The 19,768-nt window shown below is 39.8% G+C and overlaps 1 protein-coding gene across 1 annotated transcript in view; it reads right to left on the reverse strand.

Moving 5' to 3' along the window:
* Positions 1-19,768, reverse strand: part of NSUN2 (NOP2/Sun RNA methyltransferase 2) — a 28,460-nt gene that overhangs the window by 3,597 nt on the left and 5,095 nt on the right. The window contains exons 4-18 of the mRNA XM_076007925.1: positions 18,441-18,546; positions 15,936-16,007; positions 14,667-14,751; positions 13,870-14,062; positions 11,652-11,726; positions 10,425-10,555; positions 7,949-8,022; positions 7,193-7,323; positions 6,718-6,814; positions 4,769-4,953; positions 4,348-4,440; positions 3,388-3,523; positions 2,137-2,217; positions 1,758-1,896; positions 461-500 (exon numbers count right to left, since the gene is read on the reverse strand). Of these exons, the coding sequence (XP_075864040.1) occupies positions 461-500; positions 1,758-1,896; positions 2,137-2,217; positions 3,388-3,523; positions 4,348-4,440; positions 4,769-4,953; positions 6,718-6,814; positions 7,193-7,323; positions 7,949-8,022; positions 10,425-10,555; positions 11,652-11,726; positions 13,870-14,062; positions 14,667-14,751; positions 15,936-16,007; positions 18,441-18,546 (1,638 nt within the window). The remainder of the gene's footprint in view (positions 1-460; positions 501-1,757; positions 1,897-2,136; positions 2,218-3,387; positions 3,524-4,347; positions 4,441-4,768; positions 4,954-6,717; positions 6,815-7,192; positions 7,324-7,948; positions 8,023-10,424; positions 10,556-11,651; positions 11,727-13,869; positions 14,063-14,666; positions 14,752-15,935; positions 16,008-18,440; positions 18,547-19,768) is intronic.

Consider the following 19,768-nt stretch of genomic DNA (forward strand, 5'->3'; position numbering starts at 1 on the left):
TGCTCCGAGGGCTCCATGAGGCTCGGGGGACACCAGGCCTGTGACAGGAGCACCACGCACCCCACGCCCCACCCCTGCTGCATACAGTGACCAACACTCATCGTCTGAGCCAACGATGAAGACGCAGGAACTCAACCTCATCTACCTGTTACATTTATTCTGCATTAGACATAAAATTGACTCAATTTCTAATGCTTGAAGAGTAAGTACTACATATTTTATTCTCTATAAATAAAAATGCATTTATTTGGCCTGAGTGCTCTATAAAAAAGAATCCTCCTGATGACTTAACAAGAATATTTCAGTTCTGAAGTTCTCACGATACTACCTTTAGGGGAACAATCATAAAAGGCTTCTGAGTCATGAAGGTCCCACCCTCCCGTAACGCTTCCCTCACCACCGGGATCACTACACAGCTACGAGGCGAGTGCATCTACTGACAAGGTGTGGACCCACTTACGCAGAATCTGGCTCGTACTTCAGCACGATGCTTCCCTTTGCTGCAAGAGAAACAGACACATGTTTGCCAAGTTTTCCAGGTAGTGTGCACATGCAACAAGCATGTTTAGGTGCCTAGTGCTGTGGGAACAATTTCGAAGAAAGTGAACAAACATTAATTATACACACTCTTGGTCTCAAAGATCTAGGTGAAAAAAGAGGCCTCCAAACCTGAAGCCAAGTTCGAGCAAGGCAGTAAGGACAATCCGGACGAGGATTGAAGCAAAGGATTTAAAGTAAGGTAACTTGACCAGTCACTCAAAGAAGCAGGGAGGCTGGAGAGTAACTACTGGTTAATCCTCAAAATCCAAGATTAAATAAATTATAGCACCAACTCCTAGAAACAGCATGAAATACACCAAGAATTGCAAAAAATGATACTGCAATCACCTAAACATAGGATTAAAAGAAAAAAGAAACAAGTATAAACAGTTCTCTTATTCTTTAAAATAATCTCTACTTTATATCGAGGTTTTCACCTGAGGAGACAACAGCAGGAACAGACTCCACACAGCTTGGCTGTGTTGTGTAGGAACACGTGAGCAGGTTTTAACAGGTAAGAACTGTAGTAGCTGATTTGTGTGGTTTTCATCAAATCGAGTCAGAAATATTGAACAGGTTATAAAAAATAAGAATGAAAACAAAAGAAGGACAAAATTAGAATGGCTTGGTGAAATTATTTTCATGCTTAGGGGAAAATGTCACTAGAGTGATTTGAAGTGGAAGTTTATGAAATATGAAAACAATAATGCCACCAATAATCTATCCTGCCTGGCCAGCATAACAGTAGGAACTGCTGGCGAGACTGTATTATTCTGCTTTAACAAGGGCAGTTAAAACATCAAACAAACCAGATGCCTCATGTTAACTGGTCTCGTCTACCTGTGTTCCTTGCATTAGGAACAGATGAACCCAAGCACCAGGAACCTGCCGACAGGCAGCTGGGCAGGAGCTCTGGCTGGGGCTACTCACACAGGCTCACTGTGGGCTTCTGGGCAACACCAGGGGCTCTCCCAGGGCCGGGGAAGTAGAGCAACCCCCAAGAGATGCCTTTGATCCATGTCAATTAGGCTTCCACAAAAAAAAAAAAAAAAAAAAACCTCTGAAAATTGATATAATCAGTAAAAAGAAAGCTATGATGTATGATTATCCCAGAAAATATATATCCCAGATATCCCAGAAAAACAGAAACACTTGTATTTTCACTGCCCTTATAAAGATAATACAAATTAAGCCTCCATGCAATTCAAACTGCTTACCCAGGTCCTTGGCTTGACTGTATGTGTCACAGCTGAGTCTTTTAAAAAATGGATTTTCCTGGGTCAATAGTGTCTTGACATCTTCCATTGACACAGTAATAATTCTTGAATTAATAAATGGATACAATGTATATATTCCCTGTGGAAATAAGACAGAGCACCATAATGCCATTCCTGAACGACAGCAATCACGGGCTCTGAGGGACGTTCTGTGCCCAGTGTCCAGGACTCACTATGGCCCCACCTCCCAGAGGGGGGAGCTGAATGACCTGCAGGAGTGGCCACGCCCAGCGTCCTGCCGACTGGAAAGCCTAGTGTCCCCCCAGCTGCTTCCCAGGGATTCAGGACTCTTGTTAGTCAAGTCTTGTTCTAAAATTACCTCCTGTGCCAGCCGGAAAGCACAACCAAACTCTTCACCACTGTTATTTCGACACCAGACTTTTATGCCTGTGTTAATAACCTATAAGTAAAAAAAAAATTGGCTGAAATACACACATAGATAAAGTCAGAATAATCAATTCAACATCCCCTCTGCTGAAAGGAGGCAAGGCTGTATAGAAGCAGCTGCTGAAGGGGAGAGGGAAGGAGAAACAGAAAACCACGGAGAAGCCACCTGCCTCTAACACAGTTCTCACTCAAGAACCAGCTAACGACTTCTGTGTACGTGGGCTCAAGGGCACAAATAACTGCCACCGTAGAAATTAAAACTGGAGGCCAGGCACGGTGGCTCACGCCTGTAATCCTAGCACTCTGGGAGGCCGAAGCAGGCAGACTGCTCAAAGTCAGGAGTTCAAAACCAGCCTGAGTAAGAGCGAGACCCCATCTCTACTATAAATAGAAATTAATTGGCCAACTAATATATATATATGTGTATATATATATATATATAAAATTAGCTGGGCATGGTGACGCATGCCTGTAGTCCCAGCTACTTGGGAGGCTGAGGCAGGAGGATTGCTTGAGCCCAGGAGTCTGAGGTTGCTGTGAGTTAGGCTGACGACACAGCACTCTAACCCAGGCAACAAAGTGAGACTCTGTCTCAAAAAAAAAAAAAAAAAAAAATTAAAACTGGGAAACTTTGAAAACATAAGAATATGTCAACACACATTTCAGTGGCCACTAAGAGCAAGAATGCTGTCAGAGGCCACCTGGCCTAGCAACCCGAGACAGGAGTGAAAAAGCAGATCTTGTGTCCGTATTGTTACGGAAATAGTTCAATCTTTCTGACTCCGTGGATGCCCTCAGAGAGTAGTAATGCAAGTGAAAGGGGGACCTAAAACTGGCAAAGTTCCAAGGAAAATGTCTGTAAGGACAAATCAAAGGGCCACAGGAGCAGCAACAGTCGCAGCCCCCAAAACCTCTGTGCTCTATCTCCCAGGAGGCCAAGCCATGAGGCCCACACCAAGGCTTGTCCAGGTACAAGGACAGTGGCACAGAAGGACACAGGCCACAGAGTCAGGGACCACTCAGCCCTGTGCTGGCCAACAGCTCTGAAACCACAGGGCAGGCTCAGGGCCCCTCAGCCAACGCTGCAGGCAGAGAAGGCAGGTGCCGGGATTTGCTCCCCCCATCAAACCTGCCCTCAGAAAGGAAGTGGAAAGCCACACCCTTCTGCGCCCGGCGGTGATACCTTCATCCTCTCGCTGTTATTCAGCAGCACGTTTCGCAGCTCCTTGGAAACCATGTAGAGCTGCCTTTTCTTCCCTTCTGTGGTCCGAGTTAACAAGTTCATCTTGGGGAAGGAAGGATCCAAAGCATAAAATTTCCTGGAAACAAAAAAGTGCTGTTTTTTACAAGTTTAGATCAAGTTCCGGTAGACTGTCTCTGAACACCTCTCTCTTCTGCCACAGACTTGAATTTCTAAAGCTGCAGTGTGGGGTGAGGGCACCGGGCTCTGCTCTGCACCCCACCGTCTCGGCTCCGTCGCCTTCCACCTGAAACCTCCAGGCAGTGTTTATGTGGGGCACAACTGAATCAGAGACCTGCATTAACAAGAGCAGCTTCCCGTCAGCTGCTACTCCAGTGACAAGGACCTGAGAACACTACTTCTGAAACTTAATTTCGAAGAAAGATTTTTACAAATGTATGCAAAGGACCAGTTATAAAGAAAACAAGTGCCCACTCTAGCACACATACACTAAAATTTAATGAGTAAGAAACACATGAGTCTGAGATTGTTGTCCTAAGCGCTTTTCCTCCACGCTCTGCCTACACTGCCAGTTAGCACCCACGCCACCCTCTTCCTCCTTTCTGCAGCAGGAACTGATTGTGCAGCCTCGGCCACGGGACTCCCAACTGAACTGAGTAGTGCGCGCTCAGGATCACGACTGAGCAATTCGCTTTCAGAATCACGGTCCAGTTTTCTCATCCATCATCTTTATACACTCTTAGTGCACAAGGCTTTCTCTTTTGACTTAAATTGAAAAGCTGAGTAAACAACCTCTAAAGTGTCATCCCGCTCTAACACGCAGTTAAAAAAAACCATACAGAACTAAATACAAAACAATGGCTAAGTGTGGTTAGTGTGCATTTACTACTCTATAATAAATTTCCTTAAATGAAGAATTAAAAAATTAAAATTAACCCTTACTCAATAGGGGGAAGGAGCGGGTCATCCTCAGGAATAAACACAAATGGATCTTCTTTAAATCCAAATAACTTCATTTTCTTTGAAGGAGGAGGACTAGAAAAGGAATTAGGATGAGACGAATAAATCTGTGGTCTTCGAGATGAGTGAAGCACCTAAAGCACATCCTTTCTCTCCCACCAGCACGCACCCGGCTCTGTGCAGCATGGGGTTTTCTGCACGTGTCCCGTATTAGGCAGCAGATGCCACCTTCTAACCTCCACCTGTGGAGCGCAGCACCCACACGCGTGTGTCAATACCATGCATGTGCTGTGTTCTCAAACCCACCCATGCGACCCCCAACAGGTGCAGCTGTGGGATCCCATTCAATCCAAGAGGGCTGAGAAATGCTAGATCAATATCAAGACAGAACCCTTTCTCTTACCCACACACGCCATCTTTCTTATTGCCATTATTCTCTGAATTCTCAGTTGTTTGAATTATTTCTGTGTCACCAGTTCCTGTGACGGACTGGCTCTCCAGCTTGGCAAGGTCGGCGGGTTTCCCTTCTGTGGGATCTGCTGGGCTCAACTGTGTGGTTTCTCTGCTCGCTGCAGACTTACCCTGCAGCTGTCCAAGGGGAAAAGTTCATTTACACACAAAGAGCAGCATACTCAGCAATGCTACGAGAAAACTAAAAATATCAAGTTCACTAAATCAATTACATTTTTGTATAGCATTATATGCAGAAAAACAGAGAATTTTATTAAACCGTCATTTTAAATGTTTGCTATCATAAATGAAATTCATGGACATCATTTCTTTGGTGTTAAAGCTGACTGACTACACCTTACTCCCACAAAGAGCATACCCAGCCTTTCCCTTAGGAGAGGCCCATCGCACCAGCTTGTTTCCATCTAAAAATGCTTACCATGCATCTGCTCTGTGTAAGCCACAATGAAGGACACAAAGAATGAGTAAACATGACTCCTAAAATATCAGGCAAGGACATAAAGTACATGTATAACAATAAGAAAAAAAAGTGAGAACTGTTCCAGGGCATATGGACAAACCGCTGTGGAAATCAGGAAAAAGGGGACATCTCCTGGCACTAAGGAAATACGTGCTTGAAAATAAACTTATGAATTAGAGCAATAATATAATTTACATTTGGCTTTGAGGATGAGCAAAATGTTTTACTTGTATCAAAAAATCTTTTAAAAATACATGTAGTGTTCTAACAAATCATAAGACTGGTAAAAGTAGGAATTCCTAGTCCCAATGAAGTTTACAAATTAAGATGCTTCTAAATAGGCAAGTTCCACATTTTCTCCAAGGTCACAAAGGTATTCAGTGTAGGAGCTGGAGTCTGAGATTCTGTGCTCTTAACATGATACAACACTGCCTCCCAGAGTGCCTCTTATTTTCATGTAGAAAACAAACAGACAAACTCCAAGCCTCGGAACAAGGTGAATGACAGTGCTCTGTCCCTGCTGGCAATGGCGCCTTGCTTAGAGGCTGGCTTAAATGGCCCCTTCTCCACCACACCCTCTGTTCTACCTCCACGACCGAATGCCGTGGCCTGTGTCCCGGCTGTGTTCACACGCCCCATCACCTCAACTGGACTAGGGCATGCTGCCCACTGACGCTCTGCAGGCGCCGCCCGCAGCCCCCCGGCAGCGCACGCTATGCGAGCATACAGGGCAGACAACCAAATCACATGAGTTGAACTAAATGAATAAGAAACCGACATAACAGAAAGGGGAGAAGTATTAATATGTAAATGAGCAAATCACACCAAGTTGCTCTAAAAAATAAGACGATGTATCAGAGGCAAAATGAAGGAAGACTCCAAACCCGTTTACATGGGTAGCAACATGACAAAAAAACCAATACACACCAACAACGCGTGGAGCGCTGTGCCAAGACAAGGCAGGCCATGTTTTCCTCACCTCTCGGCTTCCTGACCTGCCTCAGAAAGGGACCAGCAGGTCGGTTTAGATTCATCACAACAGGTCAGGCCGTACGTTTTTTTAGCCAGGCCTAGACCAAGTCTTTCATCATTCCATATAGCCATGCTGAAGCTGGCCTGCCTGAGGTCAGCCTGAGGTCAGCAGGGGCTCTGCACCCACCTGGCCCGGAACAGAAGCTGGGAGGCTTCCAACTCGAGCCACAGAGCATTATACTCTCTTTCCACTTACCTATTCCCTAAGAGATGTCTGTATCAGAAAACTTGAGATTTAAATGAATCTCCCCTGGTTCATGCTCCGCCCTCTGCCCCAGCCCATCCAACTCCTCTTTGTCTCTGCACGTCTTCCACTAAACTCCTAGGAGGTTTTGTTTTAAAAGCACTTGATAAAATATTATTATTTTGGGAAAAGAAAAAAAAATTACCTTTTGTTGACGTTTATTCCATGGCATTGAGGATTTTTTCACTAACACTGCCACAAAGAACCCTCCAGTATTCTGATGATGTGGTAATATCCTAAGGCTAAAAATAAAGGTAATTCATGCTTTTTAACGGATCCAAAATGTGTTGTGTTAAGACAAATACTATAAAGATGATGTGAGAGAAGTCATGTCTTACTGCAGATACTGAGGCAGCCCTCACTCATAGAATGGCCAATACATAATGTGTAAAGGTTCAGGAAGTATTCAAAATATTACCGTCTAGGTTCTAACCAATTTCACTATTTATAAATGCCTACTGCCAGTAACTGAGTCATTGAGAATGTCCTACCTGCTGGGAAGTTCACACCTGTGAGGTTGTCACCCTGCTGCCTCTAACTCATCCCAACAAAGCCTATCAGTCCCCGGAGGACTGGACCTTCCTCACCCTCCCCAAACCTGGAGGGCCTCGCACACTTACCACCGCTCCAGGTGCATTGCTTGTAACTTTTCTGGGTCCTTTGGTGGGAACATGGTGGGTCGAATCTGGGTATGTCTGCTGTGAGGGACGTCATCCCAATCTGTAAACCACTGCCCATCTTTTGTCATTACCTGCAACACGGGAAGGCACATTTCTGGATTATTGGCACTATGTAAGACAATAAGAAAAATCACAGAGTAACAGAGTAAATGCTCTCAAACATGACAAATGGTGGATCTCACTGTCTCCAAGATAGGAAGACTATCTGCCAAGATAAAAAACAAACCAATCTTTACAGAAAATCCCCAAATTACATAAAATCTATTAAAAACAAAGATGAAACACTTTCATTCCAAAAAACCAGGGCAATCATAATAAGAGAACATTTTCCATGTAGTTTTTTGGTGGTGGTTGTTGTTTAAAGCCCCAAAATTGATTCTGGCCTAAAACTGTAAAGTGAATTGTTTCATGTTGGAAGCCAAGCTTGAATCCCAGACCATTAAAAAAGCAAAGTTGCCTCATGGGGAGAAGAGCAACAAAGCTGATTCCTACACATGAAATAAGGGCAAGAAAGCTTTTCCACATTTGTATAATCATAACATTTGTCACTAAATATAATTTTGACATCAATAAACTGCATAACTTGACGTAGTATTTATTCAAGTTACCTAAAAACACATACTTGAAACTTTTATAACTCTAAGTCTGTTAAGCTGAACCTACTCTTTTGAACTGAAGTCTTTAAAGAAAGATTACCTTCCACTGCGTGATTCCAGGCATCCACTTCAGCCCTGGTAATTCAGAATACACATCAGCCAGCTCCAAAGCCCCTAGGTAGCAAAAAATAATATATATATATATATGTATCTTTTAGAAAGGCATGGTACATTATGCCCAGTGAAAGAAACCAGACACACAAGAAACCCACACTGTATGACTCCACTTATAGGAAATGTCCAGGAAAGGCCATTCCATTGATGAACAGTAGATCAGTGGCTGCCCGAGCTAGGGTAGGAATGGGAAGTGAGTGCTAATGGCATGAGAGATCTTTTGGGGGTGAAAGAAATGTCTAAAACTGGACTCTGGTATCAGGTATTGAACTCAGTAAAATTATTACAAATCGTTGAACTGTACACTTAAAATGAATGTTACAATATATAAATTATAGTGCAATAAAGCTGTTCAAACGAAAAGGCATCACAGAGCCCCACCATGAATGCAAGACTAACTCTGCTTAGAAGGCAGCCTGGCATGTGATACGAGGCTGGGATTCGGAGTGCCTGGTCCATCTCTCTGTTCTGGATACACACCAGTTAGAAGATTTGGGTTTTCACGGCTTTATGTCTAACAAACATCCCAGAACCGAAAAGCAACATTTAAAATGAACTGTGGAAATTTTTAAACATTCAGTTTTATGCCACCCACCACGAGGGAAGGCCAGCTTAACAAAGACAAGGGCCTGTTCTCTCCTAAATCAGCAAGAGACCTGGCTTCTGGTCCCAGCTACAAGTTTAAAACAGGAAAAGGAGCTAAAAGAAATACATGGAGTTCTTAATCAGGCAACAGAGATTCAGCAGAGGTAATCGGATGAACACTTAGCGATCTGCAAAAACCTTACCATGCAGCACAAGATGGGGCTACGACTACTGCTCCAAGTCAAGAAAACCCCTCACAAAGAAACCAGAGGAAGTCAGTTTTAAGAAAGCAGTTTGAGAACCCACAAATACTGGAACTTTCCTTCAGGTTTGAACAATAAATAGCAACTGGACATGCAAATAATAAATGTCGATTTTCTGCTTCTCCAAGATCTAAGACCAGACTGTGGCAAGGGGCATATACGAGGCGTTTGTGTTGTTCAAGCTACATGGAATAATATTTTTCTAAAATTCCTAGCTAATGCAGACACATCTGAGCAGGACTCAACAGTTCTCACAACTGACTCAAAGTCATACTTGTAAGTATGATTTTACTACGGTTAAACTAACTAGGAAATTATATCTGCCACTGTCCTCCTTACACACCTTCTGAAATAAAGTACCACCAAAATCACAGAGATTATGACCGTGCAAGAAGGATCACTCAGAAATCACATTTCTATGTAGGTCTATGTAAGTACAGGAAAACAAAATAAACACATTAAATTCTAGTATAAAGGTCTCTAACGGCATCACCGCCCAGCCCGGTCACTGATAAGAACCCAGCTAAAAGGACACATGGGCACAGTGAATTCAATAGTGTTCTACTCTGGAAACATGGTATAAGTTTGAAATTTCTCATTATTTGCTTTAAGGAGAATATGATAGGAAAAGTTAAGATTTCAGCAAAACAAAAACAGAAATATTTTAGATCAAAACATTAAGAAAACTGCTTTTTCAGAATGTTTTACACTACACGTCTATAGTAGAAAATGGTGTGATAACATCTCACACCCATTAGGATTGGCTGCTATCAACAATAAAAACCCCAAAAAGAAAGAAGTGTTGGTAAAGATGTACAGAAACTGGAACCCCTGTGCAGTATGGGCAGGTATATAAAATGATGCAGCTGATATAGAAAACAGTACGGGGAGGATCCTCAAAAAGCTAAAAACAGAATTACCGTACGATCCAGCAATTCCACTTTCAGGTATGTATTTAAAAGAATTACAAGTAGGGTCTTGAAGATTTTTGTACACTACGTTCACAGCAGCACTATTCACAACAGCCAAAAGATGGAAGAAACCCTACTGTCCATTGAAAGATTAATGCATAAACAAAAATGTGTTTTACATGTACAATGGAATATTATTTAGCCTTAAAAAAGAATCACTCCGACACATGCTACAACTTGATGAACTTTGAGGACACAATACTAAGTAAAATAAACCAACCACAGAAAGACAAATACTATATGATTTCACTTACATGAGGTACCTAGAGTAGTCAAAATCAGGGAACAGTGGTTACTGAGAAAGGGGGACATGGGAAGCTACTGTTTATAGATCCAAGAGTTTCAGTTTTGCAAGATGAAGAGTTCTAGAGACAGATGTTGGTGGAGGTGGTTGCACAACAATGTGAATATACCAAATACTGCCAAACTGCAGACTTAAAAATGATTAAGAAGGTAAACTTTATATTATATATCTTATAAGCACATGCTCAGGAAAAGGCCCATAGGAATATACACCATTCCTTAGCAAAAAAATTTTTTTAAAGCATACACTTTTCCTAAAAGATGCATCCAGTGTGCTCACCTTCACTCTTTTCCAGCAAAGACGCTATGACTGCTTCGTCCTCAATGGGGTTTAGTGAACACGTGGAATACACCATCCTCCCACCTTCTGCCAGCTGTTCAGCACCTCGAGTTGCAATACGTAGCTGTAAGCTAAGGGTTGGCGTTAGGTCACAGAAGACTGAACTAGTCCATAAAGCACACATGTTAGAAGCACCTGTTTACTAATTATGTCACTCATTTATTTCAAGTTTTTATGATACTTATCACAAAAAAGCTTAAGGCTCTAAGTGAAATTAGAGTAAACTTTATATTATAAAGTGTTTTGTGTTAATAAAAAAGCATCTATTTAAACAACTGTCTTTACTATTCGGTTAACCTTTCCCAATATGTCACAGAGCAAAGCAGAAAGTTGATTAACAGATTAACTGCTGAATTCAACGTATTAGATGAATTTCACTATTAAAAAAATCTCCATACTTGTACAAATATGTGATTTTTCTATGAAAAATTTGTATCCCTTCATATATTCTAATCCTATCTTTTGCCTCTGTTTCACAAAAACGGGATTTTTGTTATAAAAAAGCCAAATCCCCTGCTGGTGCTATTTGTGGTGGATGTCCATCAACACACTTTATATCACTCACGGTCCTGCTGCAAGAACAGGCAACTTTTCATGTCAAATGAAAGCAAGAATACAAAACTCTACAGACAGAACAATCAAATCTATTTGAAACAAGTATTTTAAAAATCCCTATACACAGAAAAACACCACAATACACCAAACATTAATAGAAGTTATCACCACTTTGAGATTTTCATTTAAGAATTTTCCAAAATTTATTGCAAAGTTTTCCCCATCATAAAAAAAAAAATCAAAAAATATTTATAAGAGACTAAAATGTTAAGCAAAATAATAAAAGGACAAAAACGGAGAGGAAAAAGAATAAGACATTAAGAGGAGTTATTTCATGAAAAAACATTTGAAATGTTATAAGAAATTTTCACGAAAAGTATTTTTAATAAATGTGTTTCTGAAGTAAATAAAATTTGCAGTTACTACACTCATGAAAAGTTTTAAAAACAACTTCCCATATATAAGCAAATTCTTGAAGGTGGCCATTTACTATCATTCTCTGATATTCACAGCCTTACAATTAAAGATCTGGATGCTCATTACATAATTTAACAATAAATCTTTACTAATCTACTTATCATGCAGTGTTACCAGTCACAAAGTTCTACTCACCCATGGAGCTGCAAGCTATTTAAGGTGGTCCACTTCTTCCAAACATCAATGTTTTTTCTCATAGTGCCATCTCCACTAGAAAGTAAGTATTCAAGAACTTAAAATTCTATACAGGTAGACAATTAAATTTTAATAGATGTGTCATATTCAAGCTAAATTACAAAATAGATATTATAAATATCAATTAGAAAACAATCTAAATTTTCACAAACCACAATCAACTTTCTATTTTAGGAACAATCTAACACCTTATACTTTTTAATTACATTTCAATTTTCAGTCAAAAAGAAAACAATGGCTTTGAACAGGAAACCTCATTCAACACCTAAAGAGATATTAATCTGCTTCCACTTGGGAAAAATACTTACAAAACTTATTTGCAGATTTAGGGCACAGAACCTTGAATACTATTTAGAAATTCAGATCATCACCAAAGACATTTTAATCAGAACTATGTGAATAATGATAAATTTACACTCAAAGAATTTTCCACAGCAAATTCAGTTAAGCTCATTTAATTTCTTTACTAAAGTTTTCCTATAATCATACATTTCTGACTCTCTACTTTTATTTAATGAAAGTTATTCTCATGTTTTTATTTTTTATTTTTTTTTTCCTGTCCTGAAATAATGCAATTCTCATGTTTTTATTAATGGAAACTATTTCCTTATACATTTTATAATAAAGATTAAACTTGTTAATCTTCTGTCCTTGTCTAATTTTATCTTCCTAGTTTTTCCAGGGGTAACGCCTGTCTTTCTCTATATTTTAATTTTCTTTGGTGGTCTAGTCACCTCTGCTTAAGGTACAAGCTCAGCAATATGGAAATGTTCTGAGATGTGATACCTGCTTTTAAATGATGTCCCTGGCTGTATGCCACAGGCTTATATGGTGGGAAATTACACCATAATTTCAGAAATTTCCTCAGCTTGCAACCAACTGCTCACAAGGTCATTTTGTTCTCAGGCGTGAGAAATGAGTTATCTTTCTGATCACAAGAAAACAGGAGTGGAAAAACATGGGTCCTTAGGGAAAATTAGAAAATTGCAACCTACAGCCTGAGCCTGAGCCTGAGCACAAGAGAGATCCTATCTCTACAAAAAATAGAAAAATTAGCTGGCAGCAGCGGCTCAAGTCTGTAGTTCCAGCAATTTGGAAGGCTAAGGCAGGAGGATCACTTGAGCCCAGGATTTTGAGGTTGCAGCAAACTATGATGATGCCACTGAAGACTAGCCCTGGCCCTGGGCAATAGAGAGAGACCCCACCTCAAAAGAGAAAAGGAAATTGCAACCTAAGGGGAAAAAATAACTTAGTTCCCTGGCCTATTTTAAATTTTACTTTAAAGAGGAATTCTTGCAGGTATTTTAAACAAAGACATATTCAGTGCAACCAGCTGAAATTTTCAACCTGAGCCCTGTCACAAGCAGTAAATCTGCCTGCCACTTGTTTTTAAAAAATGGAATTCTTCCATGATGAGGTATCACATTTAAACCTTGTGTTTATTGCTACCAAGTTTTGTGGCAGTTTTTGAACTCTGGTCTCAACAAACTTACACAATTCAAAAAGTATTAACACCTGAGATCATCATCATCCACATGATGCCTTTAGTTACGTTTTTTTTCTTTTCTAGTTGGAAAAACTGTTACTCAGTTATATCATGGAATTCTTTCATATATAAATATCTAAAACTTCAAATGTAAAATTTGAAGAAAGGTATAAAAATACAGGTAAAGTAAGTTTCTCAAAGGTCTGAACTCTGAATTTCATTCATTGTACTATAAACAATGTGAAGCCCAACGTGTTTATGTATTATACTATGACAAAGTCTTTTACATACTGTACTTATTAGAAGAACAAATAGAAATTCTTGGGATGCACATATTGTTCCAACCAATGATATCCTGAAATACACCACAATGGGAGGAGTTTATCATTCTATCTTCCTCTCAGGAGGAATCTTATCTTTCTTATCTTATCTTTCATAAGGCTATCAAAACCATCCATTTTTTAAAATCTTTGTTCTGTATCCAAGGTCTGCTGATCTGTTTATTACTAAAACTTTGAGCATGTATCCTGTGGTTTAGGCTTCAGTACCTTTCTCCATCAGACTCATATGTACAATTGCATGTGTTTTCATAGGCAGTTCCATTTTAGTCTATGTTTGATTTGATTTCCTTAGTGGATTTTGGGCTTTCTGGACCCTTAAAAATATAAATACCTGCAAGGGACATCACATAAAATTCGATCATAGAAGAGAATCTCTTTCCTTCCGTCCACATCTATCAGGAGTCTAGGTATACTGGATGCGTCATGGTTTACTACCATGATGCAGGGACTGCTTAACCGTTTGGCTTGATGAACGAGCAGGTAACAGCGCTTGTTGTCCACATCATTAGCGATAACAAATCCCTCTGGGAACATAAAATCGGACTGTCAGGTGAAATGTAGCATAAGTAGAATCATTTCCTGAAATACAACCTCTAAGTCAGCAGGTGAGAAACAGAAACCCTCTAAAGTTAAGACCCAACGTTGAGATTTGCTAGAAATACATTAAGTGGTTCAAAAAAGGAACTAGGTAGCTCTTCATAGATTTTATGGACACTTAAATTTCAAAACCTCAAAATTCATTTGTTCAACAATTATTCATATTGTGCCAAAAATGTCTTCTATTATTAGTAACTCTTCATTACAAAGGAGGGCAAGGAGAGAAAGGCAAGGAGAGAAATCTATCTTCTGTAAGCATGCTTGATAAAGAAACACTATTTGCCTTTATAGAAAATATAAAATACCGCTTTCACCCCCCCTCCCCCCACAAGTATGAATGTGTTGGTTTGAGAATTATTGATGATGGTGTACAAAAATGTCCAGTTCTACTAGTGGTAGATAGAAAAGCCATCTGCTTGTCATAGGAGACTTCGGGGCCCAATTAGCAGGCAATGTTAGGATCTTCCCCTTGTCCACAACCCACCAAAGTAGTAATATTCCTACCCTTCTAAAAACAAGTCCAATGCATACCTGGAAAAGGGACATTCATGTCGGCATGTAGCATTTCAATTAACTGTGTGGTCTTTGAGCCAGGTGCTGCACACATATCTAGGATCTATTCATAAAGCAAGAAAATGTTTAATGTTGTTTTAAAATCTAATATTCTACATTTAAACATTTTATGAGTCATTCTAATCTTTTGATTTCTAGTCTAAGACCTAAATACATTTCTTTATAGAATACATCCATACTGTATGACATATTTTACTTTTAGGGATTCCATAATATAATGCCCCTGAAATCACAGAATGATAAAAGTACAGTCTCCAAAGAAGATGGGAACAGAATAGCACTAGAAGCCAGTGAAAACAATAAACTTAGAGATGAATAAGAATTGTTATAATGCTATGGGACAGAGCTATCTGGGCCAAAACCTCAGCCCCTTCTTAGCTCTGAAACCTTGGGCCAGTTACTTCACTTCTCTTTGCTCCCTTTTCCTCATCTGGAGAAATGGAGACAGTGACAGTATCTCCCCTAAGGGGGGGGGGGGTTGGTAAAATGAATTAATTCACATAAAGGACACAGAACAATGCTTGGAATACAATAAGCTCTCAGCAGATGTTCACTATGATTATCATGCTAATTTAGCCAATCAAGACCATCTAAAATAATCTGTAAAGCAAATAAATAGCCTTTAAGAAGGGACAAAATAGGCCTGGCACTGTGGCTCACACCTGTCATCCTAATACTCTGGGAGGTTGAGGTGGATCATTTGAGCTCAGGAGTTCAAGACCAGCCTGAGCAGAAGCGAGACACTGACTCTACCAAAAATAGTAAGAAGTTAACTGGACAGCTAAAATTATATAGAAAAAAATTAGCCGGGTATGGTGGCACATGCCTGTAGTCCTAGCTACTCGGGAGGCTGAGGCAGAAGGATCATTTGAGCCCAGGAGTTTAAGGTTGATGTGAGATAGGCTGACGCCACGGCACTCTAGCCCAGGCAACAAAGTGAGACTCTGTCTCAAAAAATAGGAAGGGACAAAGTATTGCAGACAGTGGAAGTATGACCAAAAAAAAGGGACAAAATAGTTATCTAAACTAAAAATTAAGTAGAACAAAAATGCAAAGAACCTAAAACATAAATCATTCTTCATCCAAAGTTAAAAAGGAAAAAAAGGATTAACTATATTAAGAAAAAATGGTTTCAACAAAAATTGATTAACAATCTATCCACCCCCATGTTTCTTTTTCTTGTGGACCCTGCTTGATGTACCCCATGTTTCTAGTTAAGTTTGCTACCTTGTGATGAGGCTGGACATTGAGCAGCAGCGGTGGGATCATGCTAACCGCTTCTTGACGGCTGATATTTCCCTTGGGGGAAAAAAATTAACAATTAAAAAAATAGAAAATTTTAATAGTGGGCATTGTTTCAAATGCAACAGAAAAAGATCATATAATCTTACACAGAACGAAAGAATCCCTACTATATTAAATGAGGATAGATTCTGTACTGATGGATAAAGTAGTCTAAAGGCTAAATAGGCATAACCATTAATACCAAAACTTACTGCAGGCACTGACTTTTATAAAAGAAAAGGGATTGTACACGTGCACTGTCCCAGGTCCCCATCGTGAGAGCACAGACGCTTGGTGAGCACCTCTCCGAGGCAGACTGCTGTGTAAATACCTTCAGCAACAGGGAGCATCAGCTTAGCACAGGACAGAAAGTTACTGCCAGGTGGTTTTTCCCTCCTTACTAAAATTCTAGCATCTATTTCTTAATCATCCTCTGTTTTCAGAAACAGCCCACGTCCACTTTCTATTCCTTATAACTGCCTCTTCAAAAAGACAAAGACATCAACGAATGCCCCCATCTTTCCTTCTTCGGATCATCATTGTCTAGAATTCCTCACCAATCAAGCATCCTCTACATCTTCTCTAGCGGGCCAGGGCATCAGTTAAAAGGTACAACTGTTCAGAGGTAGACAAAATTCTCCTGCTGTGGCCCAGCACTTGCCAGGATCACAGCTCTATTCTAACAGCCTCACGGCCTGAGGCTTCTGCTCCATTAGGACCCTACAACCCTGGCCTTTTGTACTTGAGCAGCTGTCACTCACCTTAAACTTAGGCAACTAACGGTCAGACTTTTACATTTATCCCTGCTAATTCTCACCTCACGGGTTTCTGGCCAGCAATGAGTCTACAGTGACATCTGAATCTTGAGTCACTCACCAGGCACACTGACTCTAAGCTTTTGCATTATAATGTGATTCTGACATGCTTGCCTTCTGTTTCCATGCAAGTTTTCAATTAAAGCATTAAGCAGGATGGGAAGTCAGGCCCTAGACATCCCAGCAATTAGTCACTTGATTATAAACACTCTCGAAGAGAATTTGCAGCCAGCTTTGAATAATCCAGAGGGTGTCACCATTAATCTTGAGAGCTCTCAGCATGCTGACTCCTAACCAAAAATCTAGATTGGTTTCCTACAACAGATGCTATCCACACTAAACTCCCATCACCTCCACCTTTCCAAGGTGCCAAACCTGGCTCTTCAAACCTATCCAACTGTGTATCACACTATTCCTCATAAACCCTCTACTCTATTCAAAGTGCAAACCTGAACTGTTCTCTAACGGCTTGCTTATCCTTACTTGACCTTCCATTTAGATTAAAAGCTGAGGGAGAGAATCTCTGCCTGTACTGGCCACAAGTACAGAGTATGTGGCAGCACTTAGTTTGTGGTTCTTATTACTGTTCAGGGAGGAAAAGCTAGGCAAAGAGAAGCCCAGTTTAAAAGGCTACTGAAACACACAGAAAGCCACAGCGATAAGAAATAGCTATAGGTTGGGAAGAGATCAGAAATGAGGTGAAGGGCTTCCAAATTGGTTAAAGGCTTCAGTGAAAAAACATGGGAAGTACAATATTTCTGTAAGTTCAGAGTGAAAAGGAAAAAAAACCATAAACTGGTGACACAGAGGTTTACTTGCCTAGAAAGTATTAATAGATAAGAAAGTAGGAAGGAGGAAACCTCTGATTTAAATGTGAGGTTAAGAACTCCAAAGAAAAAGCTTACAATATCTAAACTTTATGGGCATTCATTTAAATATTCATTACATGAGCAAACAGTTATTTTGTTAGAGATGACTTGATGTTAAAGGTAAGAAGTTCAGCACCTGAACTGCCTGAAGAAATGTGGGGTGACAAAGAAACCGAGAGGGTGACAACAGATGTCTTATGAGACTCAAGTTGTGCCTGGGAGTTTTGTTTTTTTGGCAAAGTACAGGTCCAACACATGGCAAGAAAAAAATAGAGATGATAAAAAGTAAAATCACAAGTCTCACTTTTAAAAAAAATATTAAGAAAAAACAAACAAAAATCCCATACCCCACCAACATGGCCTTAAAAACATAAATACTTTATCTGCGGGGCAGGCACCTGGGAGGTGCACCTGAGGAGGAAATGAAAGTGGACTAAGCAGCTGTCCTGAAAGACATCCCGTCAACAAAGTGCAGTGCTCACCCCACTTTACAGCCACCCAAATCCACGGGTAGGAGAAAACAATAGATCAGACAGACAACTGTGACTGATACCCTTAATAAATTGCATGATTGGACAAGCCAAACAAGACAGCAGATACATAATACAAATGATCAAAAATTACAGGTGGTGCACACACTCATCTTTTCTATGTGTCCTGTCTACCTATCACTTCCAGTGACAAGTAGGATAAAAAGACAACCACGATACATCTGTGCCTAAAAAGCTTTAAGGAAATCAACAAATCCAAAGAAATCTACTTACAGATTCAGTTTCGCTCACTAGAAACTGATGAAACTTTTCCAACTGTGGAGATTTTCTTAAGATTTTTCGACTTAAATTTGTGTGCCAGGCAAGTTCTTCAGGATACCTGACCAATAAGAAAGTAAAACATGTATGGATTATATACAAAGTGATCTCTTGACAATTTCTTGCATATGCAGGTCATACACCAAATGAGACACTCAATTTTATTCTCCTCACTCATATTCACAATCCTCAAGTATAGTCAGCAACACTCGGTGATGTCCTTGGGGAAAAATAAGCTTGGTTCTAACTGCACTGGGGCCCGGGCAGAGACAGGAGAGCCACAGCGGTTATAAGAGACACATGCACACAGTATTACTGCAGAATTATAATGATTCAAGATGAAATGAAATAGTAGAGACCCTGCTACTCTTCACTATGGTAAGTTAACAGTGGTATAGAGGTCATCACACACACACAAAAAAAGATATAAAATAATGAGTTATTTAAATGTTAAGGAAATGTAGATTGCACAGAATCAACATAATGCAGGAGAACAGTTGTCAGGGTGCTTGACAAACATTTGATTAGTTTTTAAAGACATATTTTTCACTATTGTTAAAAACACACCAGTTCAATAATGTACTAAAAGGTTTTATATACCAAAACAAATAAACAAACAAAAAAACAACCTTGGAAACCACTAACTCATTAATTTGAGCTCCTAGGATAATTGTTACCTACATATACCTAAGAATGAAGTATCTCCTGCCATTTCTGTGAATATATTAATATTTGAACTTTCTATAAATGATGATGTCATTGATTGGGAAGAATGTGTTTTCAAACTTAGCCTGCATTATCAACTAATCTGCACCTGCACAAGTGAATACAGTGACGAGACACACAGCACCATGCTCAATTAACTCAATGACAAGCTAAGTATAACACATCACTTGGCCATAAACCTTACTGCAGTTTTAGCACTTACTAAGTCTGAGGTATAAAAATAAGCTCAATTTAACAAAGCAAGGTTACAATGTTTCCATGTACTAAATTGTAGCTAGAGTGGGACAGATGAAAATTAAACTGGAATGTTTGGGAAATACAAACACATTTGACTGCTCTGAAACTTTGATTACTTGACAGAAACAAACTCAGGGCTTAAGAACTGAAGACACTGCTCAAGAGTCATAATACTGTAAGATACATTTCAAAAGTATTTTCTACCAAATAATGGAGATTAAACTGGCTGAATCTGTTCATGGTCACTCTTCAAATGTCCCAGTTTTTTGATGCTATTTCCTACTCCTGGTTCTCTCTTCAGTGTTTAACTTGTTTGAAAA

The sequence above is a fragment of the Microcebus murinus genome, chromosome 11, assembly GCF_040939455.1.
Source record: "Microcebus murinus isolate Inina chromosome 11, M.murinus_Inina_mat1.0, whole genome shotgun sequence".
Lineage (NCBI taxonomy): Eukaryota > Metazoa > Chordata > Mammalia > Primates > Cheirogaleidae > Microcebus > Microcebus murinus.